At 45.2% G+C, this 19,386-nt stretch overlaps 1 protein-coding gene across 2 annotated transcripts in view; it reads left to right on the plus strand.

The window, feature by feature from the left end:
• The window catches only part of Rgl1 (ral guanine nucleotide dissociation stimulator like 1), a 256,031-nt gene that overhangs the window by 236,127 nt on the left and 518 nt on the right, over window positions 1–19,386 (plus strand). For both annotated transcript variants that reach the window (XM_059280899.1, XM_059280900.1), the window contains 6 exons: window positions 1,494–1,526; window positions 4,368–4,489; window positions 6,421–6,510; window positions 9,968–10,154; window positions 13,269–13,523; window positions 17,364–17,478. In XM_059280899.1, coding sequence (XP_059136882.1) covers window positions 1,494–1,526; window positions 4,368–4,489; window positions 6,421–6,510; window positions 9,968–10,154; window positions 13,269–13,523; window positions 17,364–17,478 — 802 coding nt within the window. The remainder of the gene's footprint in view (window positions 1–1,493; window positions 1,527–4,367; window positions 4,490–6,420; window positions 6,511–9,967; window positions 10,155–13,268; window positions 13,524–17,363; window positions 17,479–19,386) is intronic.

Raw genomic sequence — 19,386 nt, forward strand, 5'->3', positions numbered from 1 at the left:
CATGGCAGTAGGCTGGGCAGTGGGAGAGCAAACCAAACCAAACACTAGAAGACGCCAGAAATGGCGCAGAGGCCAGTGAAAGGAATCACTGCCTCCCGAAACAGGCAGCCATGATAGAAATGGTAGCCGTGTGAGCAGAACACAGTGAAAGGCAGGGGAGCATGTTAGATGATGGAGCATGGGCAGGGCCATATGAAGACACATGGTTAAAATGCCTTTTGAGGGGTGGGGTCTGAGCGTGGGGACTTCGGATGGACTTGAAGGGACAGTACACCCCAACTCTCTGCCTGGAGAGTAAAGAATGAGCCAGACTAAAGAGTTTTCAAGTAGGTCCTTATTCCTTTGTAATTATTGCCTAACCGCCACCTGTTCTGGAGTATGCACTTGGATCGACCTACTGTCTTTCCTTTGCAGTGAAGACAGGTAGATTCCACTCAAACAAGCAGCCTGTTAGTAGCAGTAATAAAATATTAAGTAGAAAGGATTTTATATTTGAAATGAGATTTAAAGGTATTTGTGGGGTTTGTTTTTGTTTTTGTTTTTGTTTTTTTGAGACAGGGTTTCTCTGTGTAGCTTTGCGCCTGTCCAGGATCTCACTCTGTAGACCAGGCTGGCCTTGAACTCACAGAGATCCTCCTGGCTCTGCCTCCCGAGTGCTGGGATTAAAGGCGTGCGCCACCACCGCCCGGCGAGATTTAAAGATATTTGTAGGGCTCAACTTCTAACTCAGAGCCCTTGCCTCTAATGTCCTGGTTCAGTTCCTAGCAATGCCTAATAACCATAAACAAGTCACAGACAAACCTAAACACAGCACGCTCCAAAACCAAAGCAGGCTGTGTATGTCCACATCACCGCTTCTCCTATGCAACCTGCTTTGCATGGACTGCAGCTAGAAGGGAAGCTGTTTTACATACTTGCAAGTTTTCTCCAAGTGGTGTAGACATGCTCGTTCACTTTGCATGTCCTCTGCCTCAGCTTCTCTCGGGAAACACCCGTCCATACTGAGGAACTGCCTGGGCTGGGCAAATACTGAGAACTTAAGTTTACCCTACTGAGAATAGGGATGGTGGTGACAAAGATTCGAAACTTCATTTCCATGGCGCTGTGGAGACTTCCCTTATAATAACCCGCTGACAGTTTGGCTTCCAGCATGACTCAGTGGCCTCTGTGCTCTTTGCGTTGGGTCGAGGGGACGAGTGGAGTGCACTTCTGCTCTTCACTGGCTTGGCAGGTGTGCTGGATTCTGACTCACAGTGCTTTATCGTTGTTACTGTAGTTGGTTTCAGATTTTAAGAGATGGCTGCCCACCATGCCCTGTCATAAATGAACATTTTTCTCCCAGGAAAAGATGATTGTCTTCCTCTGTAGTTGCTGTGTTAGTAAGATCATTAACAATTGCAAGCCTGTCGTCCCTTTGACCTGTGCAGTGTGACCCACAGCAGCCCAGGGCTCTGCGGCGTGGTTGGTTACGTTCTTCTAAACATTTCTTCCAGGGTGGACTGATCAACTTTGAGAAACGGAGAAGGGTGAGTAGAGCCCCTGCCTGTGCTTTGCCATTTTACTTCGTTTGGGCATGAGAAGCTGAAAGACGGGGAGACGAAGTTTGTTCTTCCGTTTGTTTTTGGAGAGGCAGAAAAATGATACTCATTGAACGTTTCAATATATCATTACGTTTGGCATGTCCCTTACATCGCTCCACAAGAGCCCTGCAAGGCCTTTTCCCTCATCTTCAGTTAACGGTGAGGATGGAAGAGACTGAGTAGCTGGTCCAGAGTCAGCTGGGAATGAGCCCGAGTTCAGATTTTGTCCAGATGCAAAGCTCATTAATAAATTAGAGGTAGTGTAGAGCTGGGCGCACAGCACAATGGGAGGGCACCTGGCCTAGATGCATAAGGTCTTGCATTTGATCCCTAAAACACGCGCGCACACACACACACACACACACACACACACACACACACACACACACACACAGATTGAGAGATTTCTTTCCTTACCCCATCTCATCTCCTTCTTCACAGCTACTTTTAGAAAAACAGGTTTACTCTATAGTTAGTAATAATGTATTATGCATATGAAAATTATTGCTGAGAATAGATTTTGAATTTCTCCTACAAAGAAGTATGTGAAACACTTAATATGTTAGTTAGCTTGATTTAGTCATTCCACAGTGAATACCTATTCCAAAATATCATGTTGTGTACACCTTGAATATATGCTTCTCCCCGACACTGACACAGGGTTTCTCTATGTAGCCCTGATTGTCCTGAACTAGCTCTGTAAACCAGGCTGGCCTCGAACTCACAGAGATCTGCCTGCCTTTGTTTCCCAAGTGCTGGGATTAAAGGCATGCACACCCCTCCCCAACATATCATTTTTTGTCAGGTAAATAGAAACAAGTTCATCTATTAAGGAAATAGGTTTCTAAGAGTGAATGACATTAATAAAGATAATTAGTAGACTCCTGTGTGTCTGTCTGGGTGAGGAAAGGACATAGTCAGTCTTCTCCATTAGATGGTTATCTTTTATCATTCTTGTCAGTATAGGAAGGATGTTCTATATCATACTTAAATCTTTCTATGGATAGAATAGTTCTGCACTACGGTTTGTTTTTAAATGTACATTTTGCTATAATTATTTTAGCAGTCCATCGCCTTAACCACTTGGCCACCTCATCAGAGCATAAATTTTGCTATAATTTTTGTGTCAAATGGACATGAGCTAGGCATTTGAGTGCGTGAAAGGAAACTGAGTGAGTGCTGTACCTGCCCTGGAATGCTTCGCTCTCTTCCATTCATCTGTCCATCCTTCCATCCTACCGGCACTGGTTATGTACCTACCAGGGAGCTCGGAAACTTCTGCAGCAGGAAACCAGAGCTCCCTACCCTCCTGAAGTCCACAATCCAGGAGGGAGCCAGGCAGATGAGCAGGCAACCATAATTCATCTTTATCCAAGCTCAAAGCAGAGGTGGGGGTCTTAGAGAAGCACACAGGAGGCCAGACAACAGTGCAGGAGCAGACCGTGGGGCTTGATGCAGACATGGTGTGGAGCAGCTGGCCAGGCTAGGCTCCTTAGCAACAAGATGCCACCATGGACCCACAGGAGCTTTCTGTCCCTCATCCACTGGACCTTCTGTGGTATGGTGGTAAATATTCCTTGACAGTGCCGGGGAAGGGATGAGACCACCGATGTGAAGTCACTTCTGTCCTGTCCTGTTAGGCCTCCATGATGCCCATGCTCGGTTCTTTAACTTCAGCATAAACCTGGAAACGACGTTCTTTCCTTTTAAGACTAAGATGTTAAACATTTTCCGAGTTTGAGTATGAAACCTGAAGCTACAGTTTGTCCTCACTGCTGACATTAAGAAAGGGACCTTGAAGCATGTGCAGACGTCTAAATAATTTTGGACATAATCATGTACATGCTTCTCTTGTTCTCTTGTGAGCTGCAGAAGGTTAGTTAAATGATTTACTGGAGTAGTAAAGAACCCACGGATTTGGACAACCTAAACACTAAGGTTTATGAGACCTGTACTGTTTAGATGGTCAGCCCACCAGTGCATAGTTATTGGGGGGAAAGGGTTGGAGAAGTGGCTGGTGGGGAGCTGTGGCTTCTTCCCTGGAAACATTTCCCTCCCTCCCTCCCTCCCTCCCTTTTTCCTTCCTTCCTTCCTTCCTTCCTTCCTTCCTTCCTTCCTTCCTTCCTTCCTTCCTTCCTTCCTTCCCTCTTTCCTTCCTCCTTCCTTCCTCCCTCCCTCCCTCCCTTCCTTCCTTCCTCCTTCCTTCCTTCCTTTCTTCCTCCCTCCTTCCCTCCCCTCCCTCCCTCCCTTCTCTCCTTGCTTCCTTCCTACTTTTCTTCCTTCTTTCTTTTTTTAAAGAAATCGAAGTAAAATGTTTTTACGTATTTCATCAATCTTATACTTAAAAGAAAAAATCCCAAGAATGGAAACAGGGAGAAAAAGGTGCCATTATAAATTGAGTTGGTGACTAGTTGGACTTCTTTTGATGGCTTGTTTTAGTCATATGAATTCTTTTTGCAAGGAGAAAAGAGCATTAAGAATCGAAACATAAAGGACTGAAGGAGTTTGAATTGATATATATATATATATGTGTATTTTTAGATTTATTTTTGTTTACGGTACCAACCAGGGATTAACCCAGGGTGTTATGTATGCCAGGCACACATACTACCACCAAACTACATCCCACTCCCGAGTTAGAGCTTCTAAGATTTATTCATTTCCTCTCTAAAGCAGCAGGATTTTTTCAATGGTTTTACCCTTAAGGTGTTATGTTTCCATGTTGAAAAGCTTTCCATTGATTGCATCTTATTACTCAGTCTCCTTTTCATTTTCTGTCTCTTTTAGGAATTTGAAGTGATTGCCCAGATAAAGCTCCTACAGTCTGCTTGCAACAGCTATTGCATGACCCCAGACCAGAAGTTTATCCAGTGGTTCCAGAGGCAGCAGCTTCTAACAGAGGAGGAGAGGTAGGGCTGATCTGTCTGTCACCTGTCAGGGAGGAACTGGGGTTCTGGCAAGAGGACTGAGGAGGCCTGGACCTTGTTGGGTCATCTCTTTAGTGGCTCTTGGGTAGTTGTCCTAGGGTCCTGGGTCCTTGGTTTTCAGAGGGAAGCTGAATGGACAGGACTAGTGAATGGGCTTTTAAATCTTACCCTGCCACTCATCTTTGAAAACCTGAACAACTCCTTTATTCTTCTTTAACTTCAGGATGCCTGTTTGTAAAGTGTTTGTTCTAAACATAAAATCATATTCTGAAAAGCACTGTTAGAATGCTAATCATGCTTGTCATCATACTACCACTGCCGTTGTGGGAGTTCACAGCGTTAGCTTTCAGGGAGAGAGGAGGGGGAGAGGAAGAGGAAGAAGAAACGAGGAGGAGGAGGAGGAGGAGGAGGAGGAGGAGGAGGAGGAGGAGGAGAGCCCATGAGAAATTAAATATGAGATTAACTGAAGTGCTGTGGAACCTACGGCCAGGAGCAGTTCATTGATGAGGAGTGGTGGGGGATGGGAATGATTGACAGAAATTACCAAGTAGGCTGGACTGTGAAGAGAGATTCCACCCGAAGAGCCAGAGAACATTCCAGACAGAGCAAGACAGGGACATGAGCAAAGGCCCGGTGTCCTGAAGGCTTGGTGTTGGAGGGCAGTGGTGCCTCTGATGTGGGTGGGCCCAGGGCCCAGGTTTCAAAACACTGGCTGGTGTGCATGGCAAGGCACATTGAGTCTAGCCAGTGCTGTGAATACTGGATGAGTGGGCTAGGACCTTCCCTCTAGTCTGGTGGCCATATGTGGCCTGCTGCCTGTTTTCACATTTTAAGTGTCAGAGGGAAAAAATAAAAGAAGAATAATTTGGCATGAGATAGCTATTTGAAATTCAAATTTCAGGATCCATAAATATCACCTTAACGGAATATAGCCCATTCATTTACATCATCTTATCTATGGTTGCTCTCAAGCATTAGAGACAGACCATATGGCCCACAGCCTAAAATACTTACTATCTGATCCGATTCAGAGAAAGTTTGCTGGTCGCTAAGGTAGACCCGAGATTTTCTTTGAAGATTTATCATAAGGCAGAGTGACATGGACAGCCACATAAGTATTTGCCGATGAGGACTTAGGGCTTTAAGGGATGCTATAGTGGGTTGTGACGGGCCTGCCCGATTACCACCTCACCTGTGAGGTGGTCGGATGATGGACATCATGACCCGCCTACCTACTCTCATGTACCTGTGCTAGGTACAGCTCCAGGCTTTCACAAGAAGCACCTCAAATCCGAAACTCCCTTTGGGCCTCGCATTGGTTACCATTTGCCTGGCGTACCAATATTTGAAGCCAGGGCATTTTTAATTGAGGAGGTTTTGGCAATTACAGATAAGGTTTGTAGTTATAGTTATGTATCTTTATAAATAATATAATTGCTTATATCTGTTCACCAAAGGCTATATTTTACAAAAATACCGTCTTTCCTTTTCCTAACATAAAAATATGTGCACGTGCACATGAACGCAAGCACATTGGAAGGAGGAAGCAGAAAAACGGTGGCGGGGCTCATTGAGGGATGAAGAGTCTTCCTCTGGCCTTGCGGTGGGATGAGGATGATCACGGGGCAGGCTGCAGTCAGCATATGGGGCTGCCGGCATCACCGTCCTTGTGTTGAAGCCTGCAGAACTGTCCACCTGCCCGTGAAAGGAGTAAGGAGGAGCAGCATGCAGTGCAAATGTATCAGATGTGCCCATGAGCAAACACCCTCCGCCGTTCACGCCAGAACACCACAGTCTACAGCTTTACTTGGAATATCCAGAGCCTTCCTCTAAATCCAATATTCCAGCACATCACATCCGTTGGGAATCTGTTCGGTGCTTAAACTGACCTCAGACCTGCCCTGTCTTCCCAGCTATGCCCTCTCCTGTGAGATTGAAGCAGCTGCCGATGCCAGCACCACCTCCCCCAAGCCTCGGAAGAGCATGGTGAAGAGGCTGAGCCTGTGAGTCCCACTACCCGCCCCGCCCACGGGGCCTGGCCCTGAGAGGGTCCTGTCAGAGTGGGGAGAGGAATATATTCAGCACCGCATGTTCACTTAAAGAATGTATTTTCTGTCATGACTGCAAAAGGCCCATTACATCCATCCATTCCTCTCCCCTTTCTCTAGGATGAACCCCTGTCATCTCACACCTGGACCACTCCAGCAGCAGTGGTCTGTCTGTCTGTCATCTGGCTGTCCTCTTGTCCCGTCAGTTTGTTCTCTACTAATAGCCTGGTGATCCTTTGAACAACAGATTATTTCACTTTTTAAAAGCATCCAATGGTTTTATTTTGAAATGAAGTCTCAACTCTAGGTCCTCGTTTACTAGGCCTTATGTGATCTACTCCCAGATTTCCTTCTCTTGCAGCACTTGCCTTGGTTCACCAAGGTCTGCCACATCAACCTTCCAGCCAACCTTTAAACATACCAGGCTGTTATCTTTACACTAGCCCTTGCCATGGCTTGAAATGGCCTTTTTCCTGGATGTTGGCAAGAATGGTTATCTCCTAAGAGAGACCTTCTGACAGTGCTGTGTACTCTGGTCATCCTCATTTGTGCTGACCTTTTCAGTTTAGGGTGAGCCGTATTACAGTAGAAACAGTGTCCATCAGGAGTGGTAGATGAAGAGGCCTTCTGTGGCCAACTTTGTGAGACCTCACTCTATCTGGATAGAATCCAGAGACCTTGGAATAGCTACAGGACCCATTGCCCCACAGCATCAGCACCACCCCGACAGCCTGTCCCCATCTGTCTGTCCTCATCTTTCCCTGTTCACGCTACCCTATGCACTCCAGTTGCCTTAAGACCTCCCCGCACACACCAGGCAGTCATTCCCAGTCGTCTTTGTTCTGCTGACTCGTCTCCCAAAGAGCCACCTGGCTCACTCTCTGCCTTCCTTCAGGTGTTTGTAGAAATGTCACCTTGACAAGCTTGTTGACTACCATAGCCCTTCCACACCACCTGTCCTTGGCGCCCTCCATCTTTGTTTTCTCCATCATGTTTACCTTCATCTAACGTACTGTATACTGTATGTGTCTGCATAGAATCTGAGCTCCACGAAGGGAAGCCTTGTTTTCATTTGTTGCTCTGTTCACAGCATCTAAATGCTGCCACATACACCATAAGTGAATAGTGAATACTTAGAATGACTGAAATAAGCCGGACGCTGGGGCTGCTGTAAGGATAATCCATGTGGTTGTAGAATCTACAACATGATCTAGGAAACAGTTTCTGTGATCAGCTCCAATCACAGAACAAGAAACTGAAGTGTGGAAAAGGTAGATCACATGCTTGTGACAGGAGGTTCTGGATGCAAACCTAAGATTCGGCTCAGAGTTAAGTTCATAGATGCTTTACGCACGGTGACCTGTGAAATTACATTCTGAAGAAGAGAGAGATGGAAGAGTTAGGGGGAGAGGAGGGAGAGCCAGAGGAGGAAGAAAGGGAATAAAAATATTGTTCTTTAGACCCCGGGCTTTGGCTGGTCCAGTTTCTGGAGAAAGACTGAGAACCTCCTCTGCTCCATAAGGTTATCTTTAGACTCTAATTCCAGGAAGCTTCCCTCCCATGCAGATCCCTTGGTTTATAAACCTGAGTCTCATCTTTTGGGTGACACTATCTGCGTTGGCCAGGGCCAAGCAAAAGTAGCCCTTAGGGAATAGTGGTCAGTTTTCCCAGGCCAACTGGTTCCCCTTGACACGCCCCAACCCCACCAACCGCCATGCAGACATCTTGGCTCTTGTTTCTGATGTGAGGGTGTCATGCTTCCTGGGTCAGTGGATTTTGTGGCTCACCAGTTCTGGAATGTTCTCAGCCACTGTATATTCCTACGTTCCCTTTTCCAGTCTCATTGTCTTCCGATCTTATACACGTGCAGGACTGTCCGCTGTTTTCCCTGTGTCCTTCAACCTCTGTTTCCATATCTATTTATCGATGTGGATTTCTGAGGATTTTTTTCCAGATTTACTCACGATTTTTTTTCATAATTGTTTTCTTTAACAGTTATTTAACCCTACTGAGTTTTTAATTTTGATCACTATACATTTCACTTATATGTGATTTTTTTTTCAAATTCTCTTTTGTTGTTGGAGTGGCCTTTCTCTGAACAGATTTAAATTTTTCTTATGTCTTTAATATTTTAAAATACACTCATAAAGCTTGGCCTGTGGTGGACATGGAAATATTTGTCAATGAATGAGTGACTACTTTCTCTCTGACTATCCCATATCAGAAGTTCTCGGGAGTTGGTGTCTCCCGCTCATCCTGTCTGTTAATTCTGTTTGAGTGGAGTGGTTCTTTGTGTATGTTTTGTGATTTTTGTATTGTGAGCTCATCTTTATAAAAGAATTCTTTGCAGCTTATGTAAAAGGTATAGCCTTCCTGAAGAACAGATTCCATCCATCCATCCATCCATCCATCCATCCATCCATCCATCCATCCATCCTTCTCAGTGGTGGCCTGAGATTTCCTAACCTGTAGACCACCTAGGTAGCAAATCAGAGTGCAGCAGGGGCCAGGTTCACACATGTGTGGAGACCGTATTCCTTCCGTACAGATTCAGGCCAGGACAGACAAGCTTTCCTGTTGTCTCCTGTGTCTGTAGCCCATCTCTTTACTGAGGGTCAAGCTCTTTGAGTGCCTGGCTTTATGTAAGAGATTGAGTACCAGCCTCCTTCCTTTCATAAATAGAATCCTCATTTCACAGTACTGTGTACAAGTTAAATCTGTGACAAGTTCACACTGTATATATGCATGGAAATATCAAATGAAACCCCATTATTATGTATAATTAAAGTGCATTAATTTTTTTAAATGACTATTTGGCCAACATTCATACCTCCCATTTCCCGAAGAGAGCAGCTGCAGAAATAGCTCACCAGCTTCCGATTTTCAGTTCTCTTTTTCTTGAAGGCCTGTAGGGATTTCCCTTACATCTTGCCAGCTCAGCTGAAAAGAGGTTTTAGTATTTCTTACATAGTTGATTTATGGAGAAGGACTTTGGGTTATTGTAGTTCTCCAGATGGCTCAAAGCAGAAGTGTTCTTCCTTGGTTTCTTTTCCAGAGCACACCCACTTTTCCAGCTGCAGGAAGTTCCAAGTTCAATTTAGGGTAGGAGGCAATAGGGTGGGGTGTTGGTATCCTGACCCTGTCACTGTGGTCCAGAGACTGCTAAAAGATGGAGGAGCAGTGACTTGGAAAGGCCGTATCAGTTGAACAACCTATGTGTTGTTTGGGGTTGGATGTAATCTTCTGGGACAAGATGGTCATTACTATTTGTTAGAAACATTATAGCTTTCTTTTTTCTGAAAATACGTACAACAGACTATACACGATTGGGAAAACATTAAGAGCTGAATCAGCACACGTTGTTTGCTCGGTCTTGGGCTCTGGGTTTGTAACAGCATTCTGTTTTCTGCAGACTGTTTCTTGGGTCCGACCTCATCACTGGGAGCACTCCCACTAAAGAGCAGCCCAAGTCCACGGCCAGTGGGAGCTCTGGCGAGAGCATGGACTCCGTCAGCGTGTCGTCCTGTGAGTCAAACCACTCAGAGGCTGAGGAGGGTTCCATCACACCCATGGACACACCAGATGAGCCTCAAAAGAAGGTACATACTAATCCTTTCCATAGTTCTCCTCCCTGTTGCAGCCCCCAACATGCTATGTGCCACATGAGGAGTGTCTGTTCTCAGGTTTTCAGTAGGTGTCAGAGACAGAGTCCCTTCTGGGGACCCATTCCTCAGAGAAACAGCTGTAAAGTATGAGGAGACTGCCTCAGTATTATTCATCTGTGCCTTGAAACATTATTATGCCCATGCCTAAATGCACCAAAGGATTATGGCCCCTAAAATAAGTGTGCTTTAGTCAAGAGAATCAGGCATGCTCGAGGAAGAACAAAACATAAGAAATGGAGATATGCCAACTTTTTGGTGCCACGTGCTATTTTAGCCACACCTGTACCACACTCACATCATATAGAAAAGCACTCTAAACTTAAAAACTTGGAGCAACCACCATATTTCTAGGGGGGCTGGCTGCTCTGGGTCAGGCTTGACCCTACACCACAGTTTTAACCCAAGTCTACTCACTTACCTGTAATGGAGTAATGGACTTTCCAGAACACTCTCTTAGCATGCTGAAATGTATGAAGAGGGGAAGAAGCCCCACCCTGTAAGCACACACAGCCATCCTTTCCTTGGTCATACCTACCAACATTCCATTGCTCAAAGTAGTCATGTGGTCAAATCCAACATAAATAACTGAAGCAGGGAGATAGGATCTGACTTCAGTGGGAGGAACCATGGAACAAAACCCAGGGCAAAGGGCACAGTTTGCAGCAGGGGGAGGTGTGATAATTATGATATAGTCTACCATAGCGGAAATAGATGGCAAGCTGTGACCACCGATAGTGGGATCCTCATCCAGTCCATTTCTCATGGCTGCAATAAATGAGTAAGAGAAAATTTCTGCACTACTGCAGCAAGATGGGAGACAGGATTATTATAATATAATTCAGCTTAACTCACTCCAGTTATTACACACACACACACACACACACACACACACACACACACACACACACAAGGTGTCCTGGAAGTCATGCACATGTTGTTGCTTCCACAACTCTTTATGGTTTTTGTCAGATTAATTTCTTTCATAGGTTATGTTTATACATTTTCGGAGGAATCTTTCCTAGAGTCAAGTTTCTACAGACTTAAAGATGAGTGTGTGACATGGGTACATGCAGTTTCTTTGCTGAAAAATCCCTATACATTACCCAGAAAATTCCACAGTTCTGCACGGCTCCTGACCAGGCCTGGATGTCTCGCACACTCTTAGTCCGGGATCCTGTGATGACTTCCTCTCTAGTGGCCTCCACATGGTCCCTCTCCCTCTCCCATGTGAGGTTAAAGTATAATTTGCATTCCTCTTTCTTCATGCTCCTTATCATCACTTATAAACATTTATTTTTATGTTCACTCCTTACCACTTACATTCTTACTAGGAATATGGGGGCCCATCAAATATTCTCTTTATAACTCAAGTAACCTCACCATCTTTAATGTTTTATCATCTCCATTATAAATGTTATTAAAATCATGGAAAGGGAAGAAGAACATGACAGTGAAAAAATTCAAACAACATTTGGAAAATGGACCTTCTTGGCTAATATACTTGCAGACATTTTTTTGTTTTGTTTTGTTTTGTTTTGTTTTTGTTTTTTGAGACAGGGTTTCTCTGTGTAGCTTTGCACCTTTTCTGGAACTTGCTTTGTAGACCAAGTTGGCCTCGAACTCACAGAGATCCGCCTGCCTCTGCCTCCCGAGTGCTGGGATTAAAGGCGTGCAACACTACTGCCCGGTGCAGGCAAAATTATGCTATTAAAATTGTCCACTCTGAGTAAGTGCTCAAGCTGAGTTAGAGAAAGCAAAATCCCAGACAACAGCAGCATATAGTTCAACTGTGTCATGACAATCCCACTGCAGATACTACTCATCAGAACTGGCGTTGCAGCTTGCTTGCCGTAATAGAACACCCATGCTGTGGAATTGTCTTTAACACAGGATGCCCTAGAAAGAAGCAGCCCCCAAGAAATTAAAGCTAACATAGTATCTTTTTTTTTTTTTTTTTTAGAAGCCACATTATCAGAAAGCTATGTTTCTTAATCTGTTTCTGTGGAAGGACAGACACATATGGAAGAAGTTAATAATGATTTTTAATGACTTCTAGAATATTTTACAGGATTATTATAATATAATTCAGCTTAACTCACTCCAGATATTACATGTACACACACACACACACACACACACACACACACACACACACACACACAGAGCAAATGTGAAAAGTGGCAGAGATACTCAAAGGCTGTGCGTCTTTCAGGCAAACGAATTGCTTTTTCTGAATCATATACTCATCATTGTTATAACGCTGTGAGACCTAAGTGAGAAAGAGAAATGCAAGGCCATTACCAGTCTTACGGTATTAAAGATATCACGGCAATAGCACATCAGGTCACCCGTCACTATATCTTCTGCAGGGTGCTGTACATTGCTGGGTGCACACCATGGCAAAGGGGGACGCAGTGTTCCTGGTCCTGGTAGCAGTGAGACTGGGTGGATGAACCTGGGGCACAGTCTTGACTCTGGGCCTTGGGCTTCTCTAGTTGAGAAAAGGATCAAGTCAGAAAAGCCCTCCCCGCCCCCAGCAGAACTACCTAAGCTGTGTGTAGTCCTTATCTTATAAGCTTCTAGGCATAAAGGCATGTATGTCCTACTACAAAATCTGGATGTGAAGTAGAGTCAGGACAGAATGCTCTCTGTGGCCGCATTGGTGTTGAGTGTCTGTAAGTTCCCATAAGGAAGGCTTCCTAGCATCCGTATGCTGACTTACTTCAGCGGCTATGGCCTGTATAAGCTGGTGTCTGCTGCCATCTCCTGGTTGACTTTCATATGAACAACTGAAACCAGGAAGTCAAAGAGCCACTGTGTCTTTCCATGATTCAGAGTGCTTAGATCGCTCTGAGTCACTGACAGTCACATCAGCCCATGGTCTGTAAGTGTGCGTGTGATCAGTTACCAGAGACCTGTGAGATATCGAGGAGGAAGTCACTGAAGCTGATCACTTTCCATATCTACTTCTGTCTTGAAAATGGTGGCACATGCTTGGTCCGGGTTCTGACGGCCCTGTTTTCTTTGGGGATGTGTTCCCTCTTGCAGCTCTCCGAGTCCTCCTCTTCATGTTCCTCGATCCATTCCATGGACACAAATTCCTCAGGGATGTCGTCCTTAGTCAACCCCCTGTCCTCCCCTCCAACCTGCAACAACAACCCTAAAATCCACAAGCGCTCCGTCTCCGTGACGTCCATTACCTCCACAGTACTGCCTCCCGTTTACAACCAGCAGAACGAAGACACCTGCATCATCCGCATCAGCGTAGAGGATGACAACGGGAACATGTACAAGAGCATCATGGTAAGGGGCCGTCCTGTCTGGGAGGGTCTCTGTGGCAAGAGCCCAGGCTGCCGCACGTGTCAGCTGTGCACACCGATACCCTTGAACACGCATGCTCTTGTCACACCTGTCTCTGTGTGCACATACAACCAACAGGAAAAGCAGCAACATCTTCCCGGGCCTAGATTAATGGTATGTCCATCTAATGGTGCAGGTGACTGTAGGATATAGTTTTGACATCTTGAGAGTTATTTAAACCTATTCATCAGGGTTGGTGTCCCGTTCTGTGATGTGGGTGACTATATGACAGCGGTCCAGGGAGGATGCCATGGCTCCTCATGCCTTCTTCACAGGAACTCTTCCGATGTTTAGACTTAGGAGTGAATGAACCTGCCTTTTCAGTAGTGTGGGAACAGAGCTTTCCCTTTTAGCCATTTGGCTCAAGCCTAGCTCCCGAAGAGGATGATTAAGGTGAAATGCAGTTTGGGTCAGCAAGTAGCTGTGCTTAATAAGTATATGGAACTGGGTTTTATGTGCTTCTTACAAAACCTGCATTAGACTAGGAAAATTCCAAAGCTGCACTTGATGGTGCTAGTCTTTTGGAATACATACCAGGCCTCTCATGGTGATAACCTTGACTGTGTGAGGTCTTGAGTGAGATGACTAAATTTCTTAGTCGATAGGGCCTATAATACACTAAAATAAATAAACAATAAGTAAATCCGTTTCTGCAGCAAAGTCTACAGTCAATTCCATTTCTGCTTTGATTGTCATCATTTGCCTCCAGGCTAAGGCCTGGATGTGTCATAGTGGTGTGGAGTCATTGTCTTTTAACGTTCCAGAGAAAGCCTTTGCTGACCCATTCATTGAACACAGTAATGATTGAGGGTGTGTTATTACTAGTTATTGTCCTGGGCTGAGACGAAGGAGATGAATAAGAGTCATTGATCTTTGAAGAACTTGTAGTGAAAGAGAGAGAAATCATACACTAAATGTTCTAACAGAAACCAGGCCAGATTGGAAACGGTCCTGTGGCCTCCTCGGGGGACTTTGTGTTAATTCTACAGGCAGTAAGGTCTCCCTGGAGGGTTCATGTTAAGGAACGATCAGGTTTGTTCATTAGAAGAGTAACTGGCCTTGTGAAGGCCTGCTGCTAGGTGGGGGTGGGAGGGAGCACCGGGGGCAGGAAGGAAGCTAGGAAGCTGCTCCATCTTTCATGCAGGGCCTGATAAGGGCTTGAATAGTGATCCTGTGGCTGGAGATGATATAGGAAGTATCTTATGAGGCATTATTGTAAGAGCCATTCATCCCGTTATCAACCTTTCTGTAACTGTTGTGGAGGGTACGGAAGAGGGAGGATTCCTAAGGAAGAGGGAGAATTTGGGACCATCTGGTGACCTTGTGGCCTGGTAGCCAATGACTCTGTCCAGTGAGATATGAACTGCTAGAGGAGAAGGTTTCAGGGTCTTTAAATTGGGACATCCAGATGGCATTGTTTAATAGATGGTCAGAAACATAGGGATGCAGGGCTGGTGTTGGACTCTAACAGTACATGTCTTTCAGCCCCATGGGGTGGGAATGAGTGTGGGATGAGACCCAGTTTAACTGGTAGTAGGGAGTAGCTAACAAGGATAGAGAAATAGACCCCTTGGGAGTCCGGCCATCGGTAGTAGTATTTTCAGCACACTCTAGTGATATGCTTCTGTTACATATGCCAACCAGAGAGCAGTGGACCACCCACATAGCCAGTGTCTCGGAATCAGAGTACAGATGTGTGCACCCAGCGGTTACGCCGTGCGCCATGCCCATGACTGTGTGCTCTGCTTGGTCAGGGGAAAACAGTACACCCAGGAGACATCTTGGACCAGATGTGATGTCCTGGTGTTGGGTGGACAATAACTAGATGAGTCTCCAGAGTATTCCTTCCTTGGGATAGGGACTGCCTTCGGGAGAACACCCCCCTTTGCTGTCCTTTCCTGGGGCCCTTTATGTTCCTTTATAAACACCAGGGAAAGCCCTTGACCACTGCCCTTATTCTACAGCCTGGCTTTCTCCCTAAATAGATTTCTAAACTGAAATCTATCTGCCTTTTACCCGACAAGTGTCCTTCCTCCTCCAGCATTACACTGCTAATCTGCTGTTTGGGATAATTTCCTTTATATTATCAAAAATATATATTTTCGTCCCTTAAAATTTTGTCTGCATCAGTTCTTTCCTTGTGAGTACATAAGCCAGATGTTTTGGTAATAGGCAAATCCACTCGGCCCTTATTGCTGTTTATGGAATCACAAGCACCAGCTGCTGCCTGGGTCACGCACGGGGAGACACTTAGGCCTTGGAGGAAATCAGGCTGTGTGTGTGTGTGTGTGTGTGTGTGTGTGTGTGTGTGTGTGTGTGCGTGCCACCTCGTGGTGAGAGACACTTTTCTTTTTAAATATACATAATCTGAGTTTTCATTCACTTCTTTAGCCTTTAAAGAAATCACTCAAGATACGGCGTGTAGATGGCCCTCTTAGATGTCACCTGAACTCATGCTCAAAATAGTGGGTGGAGATAAAGAAAAGAAAAATCAGACGTGGGAGTAAACAGAACCTTTGTGCTTTCTTTAGAAGCTGATTTTTACTGGAGTGTGATTAGCACACAGTTCAGATCTTAGTGTTCTATTCTTTGAGTTTTAAAATCTCTTGGTATGTATCTATCTGTCCACCACCTGAAATCCAATGAAGGCTATTTCCAGCCACACCAAGACTCCCTCCGATACTTCCAATCAGCCCCCTTTAACCACAGACGCAGGGTTTATGTTTTCATGCTGTCTTATATCAGCACGTTTGTGAGATCCTCCCCCATTGTTGCAGGTGTCAGTCCTTGGTCAGTTCTCCTTGAGTGGCTCAGCAGTCAGCACGGCATCATTTTGTCACACATTCTCCTGTAGAAGAGAAGAGTCAGGTTGATTAAAGGTTTGGGATATTATGAATGAACCTGCTGTGATATTGTGCACAAGTCCCTTTATGGACATAGGTTTTCAGTTCTTTTAGCAAATGGTTTGCTGGGTCATAGAGTCTCTTATGCTTTTTTTTTCAGTAGACAGAATTGTAGCCATTTCTTTATGTTGGTTGTCAACTAAGCTCTACGCACGAAGATCACATTGGCCCAGGACTCATAATGCCTTACATTTTTCACAGTTCATGTATATATATTCTTTTACTGGGAAATTAAGCAGTGTGGGGTGATAGTCAATGTGCGTTTGTAGTCAGAAGATTTCTCCAGTCCTGCCTGGCCCCCACAGTCCCATGGCCTGCTTATAAAATAATCACTCAGAAGCTTATATTAATTATAACTGCTTGACCATTAGCTCAGGCTTATTACTGACTAGCTCTTACATTTAAATTAACTCATAATTTTAAATCTATGTTTAGCCATGTGGCTTGGTACCTTTTCTCAGTTTTGCCTTCACATCTTGCTTCCTCTGAGTTTGGCTGGTGACTTCTGACTCAGCCTTCCTCTTCCCAGAATTCTCCTTGTCTGTTTATCCCACCTATACTTCCTACCTGGCTACTGGCCAATCAGTGTTTTATTTGTCAACCAATCAGGGTAACACATTCACAGCATACAGAACAACATCCCACAGCATGTATTTTCCTCATTTTAGTGGGGCCACTGGATTACCTGCCTGCCATCTTTTGGCTTGTCAGATGGAAGTAGTACTAACACTCAGGAGTCCTGGCTCTCTGTCCCATTCTTATGCCACCTTCTCCATCCTTCCGAGAGAAGGATTTGCCACACAAGACAGCAAAGGTAAGCGGTCAGGAGCTTAGGAAACATGAGCTAAGCACGTTACAGATGTCTTCGTTGTCTTTGCAGTTGACAAGCCAAGATAAGACCCCTGCTGTGATCCAGAGAGCCATGATGAAGCACAATCTGGACTCGGACCCAGCTGAGGAATACGAGCTGGTACAGGTCATCTCAGAGGACAAAGGTGGGCACATTCTCCTCTGTGTGCCAGGTGCCAGCAGTCTGCACGTTTTGCTCTTAGTTGCTCACAGCAGAAAGGGCATGTAATGTTTTTCATTTTATTGGAACCTAGTGGCTGGCCTGCATGCGTGCGTGCGTGTGTGCATGCATGCATGCGTGCAGCCAGAGCAGTGCTATAATGGATGGTCTGCTCTCACTGAGCTTGGAGCAAGGCTGGTCGCCTGCAAGCCCAGGCCATCCTCCTGTCTCCTCCCCTGACAGGGTGTGGTTACAGGCACAGTTTTTATGTGGTGCTGGATCCAAACTCAGATTCTCATACTTACACAGCAAGTGTTCTCATCCACAGGGCCCTCTCTCCTGCCCCCTGGTGGCGTTTTTTAACTATGCAATGTGGAGGCCAGAAGTCAGCACTGGCTGTCAGTCAGCGCTGGCTGTCATTCCTTGGGCTCTTTTTTTTTTTTTTAAGGTATGCTCTCTTACTAGCCTAGAACCCAGCAAGTAGGTTAGGCTGGCCAGGGATCCATTCCCGTGTCTCTGCTTTCTCAGTGTGGGGTTGCAAGTGTGCGTCCATACCCAGTTTTTTAAGTTTCATATATGTGTGTATGTGTGTGTCTGTATAAGTGTGTGTCCATACCCAGCTTTTAAAGTTTCCTTTGTGTGTGTGTGTGTGTGTGTGTGTGTGTGTGTGTGTGTGTGTGTCTGTGCATTATGTACATGCAGTACCTGTACAGGCCAGAAGAGGCTTTCTGATTACTTCAAACTAGAGTTACAGATGGTTGTGTGTGCTGGGAATTGAACCTATGTCCTCTGGAAGAACAGCTGTGTGTTCTTTTAACCCTGAGCCATCTCTCCAGCCCCAAATCCAGCTTCTTTTTCTTTTTCTTTCTTTCTTCTGAAGTATAGGTTCTAAGAACTGAACTTAGGTCCTTGTGCCTACAAAGCAATTACTTTTCAGGTGGAGCCATCTCCTGACCTTCAATTATAACATTGAAATGCAGTTGCAGTTAAAATTAGAAATCCGAAAGTGTTCTATTAAACTGTAGTGTGTGGTCCACAGAGCAGTGCAAAGGAGACCAATGGGTCTGAAGATCCAGTGGCCCAGAGAATGAAACCCGGGCCTAACTGTGCCCACCAACTGAGTGGTCTTAACAAATGCCTGACCTTAGCAGCCATGGTCCTTTTTCACTTATCTGGAGACAAAAGCCCTCTCTGGTCCCTCATACATCCTAGGGCGATTATGAAATCAATATAAGAAATGTACCAGAAGGGGCTTTGTAGAAATGCTAAGTGCTCTACAAATGGGACGAGTATCGTTGTGACCCCCAAAATAGGTGAGTGTGAGTGAGAAGACACTTGGGGATGTTAGTCCTTATGGCGCACTTGAACATAACATCCCGGTCTTGAGAGCCTGATCACCTTGGCTAGCTGTGGGGTCCCAGTGTGAGGAGTTCACTGGAAACTCTCTTCCTGTAGATCTGCAGCCGGAAGCCCCTGCAACTTTCTTTCCTGACCTCACTGCCGTAAATCCTGAGATCCCCACATTTGCCCGTTTTATTCTGTGCTTTTAAAAACAGAAGAAAACAACTTTGCTTCAGCACAATTCCACGGGTGACAGCCCCTTGCTTGTAAATTGCAGGTGTAAAGTTGAGCATGACTGAAGGTGAATACAGCTTGAAAGTTAGTGGCATGCACTGTCTTCTCTCAGTGTTGTTCGGTGTTGAAAAGCACACTCTGAGCGAAGCAGTGATTCCAAAAGAGTAAAGAACGAGTTTGACTTGGAATTATGTCAAAAAAATATTTTAATTTAATCCAAGTAAAGATGTCTGAACAAATGCTGTAAGTCTTGTTCATATCGCTGGACTCCTGTAGACTGTGGGAGCACATGTGTGTATTTGGGTGGTAGGAAGCTAGC

The sequence above is a fragment of the Peromyscus eremicus genome, chromosome 15 (assembly GCF_949786415.1).
Source record: "Peromyscus eremicus chromosome 15, PerEre_H2_v1, whole genome shotgun sequence".
Lineage (NCBI taxonomy): Eukaryota > Metazoa > Chordata > Mammalia > Rodentia > Cricetidae > Peromyscus > Peromyscus eremicus.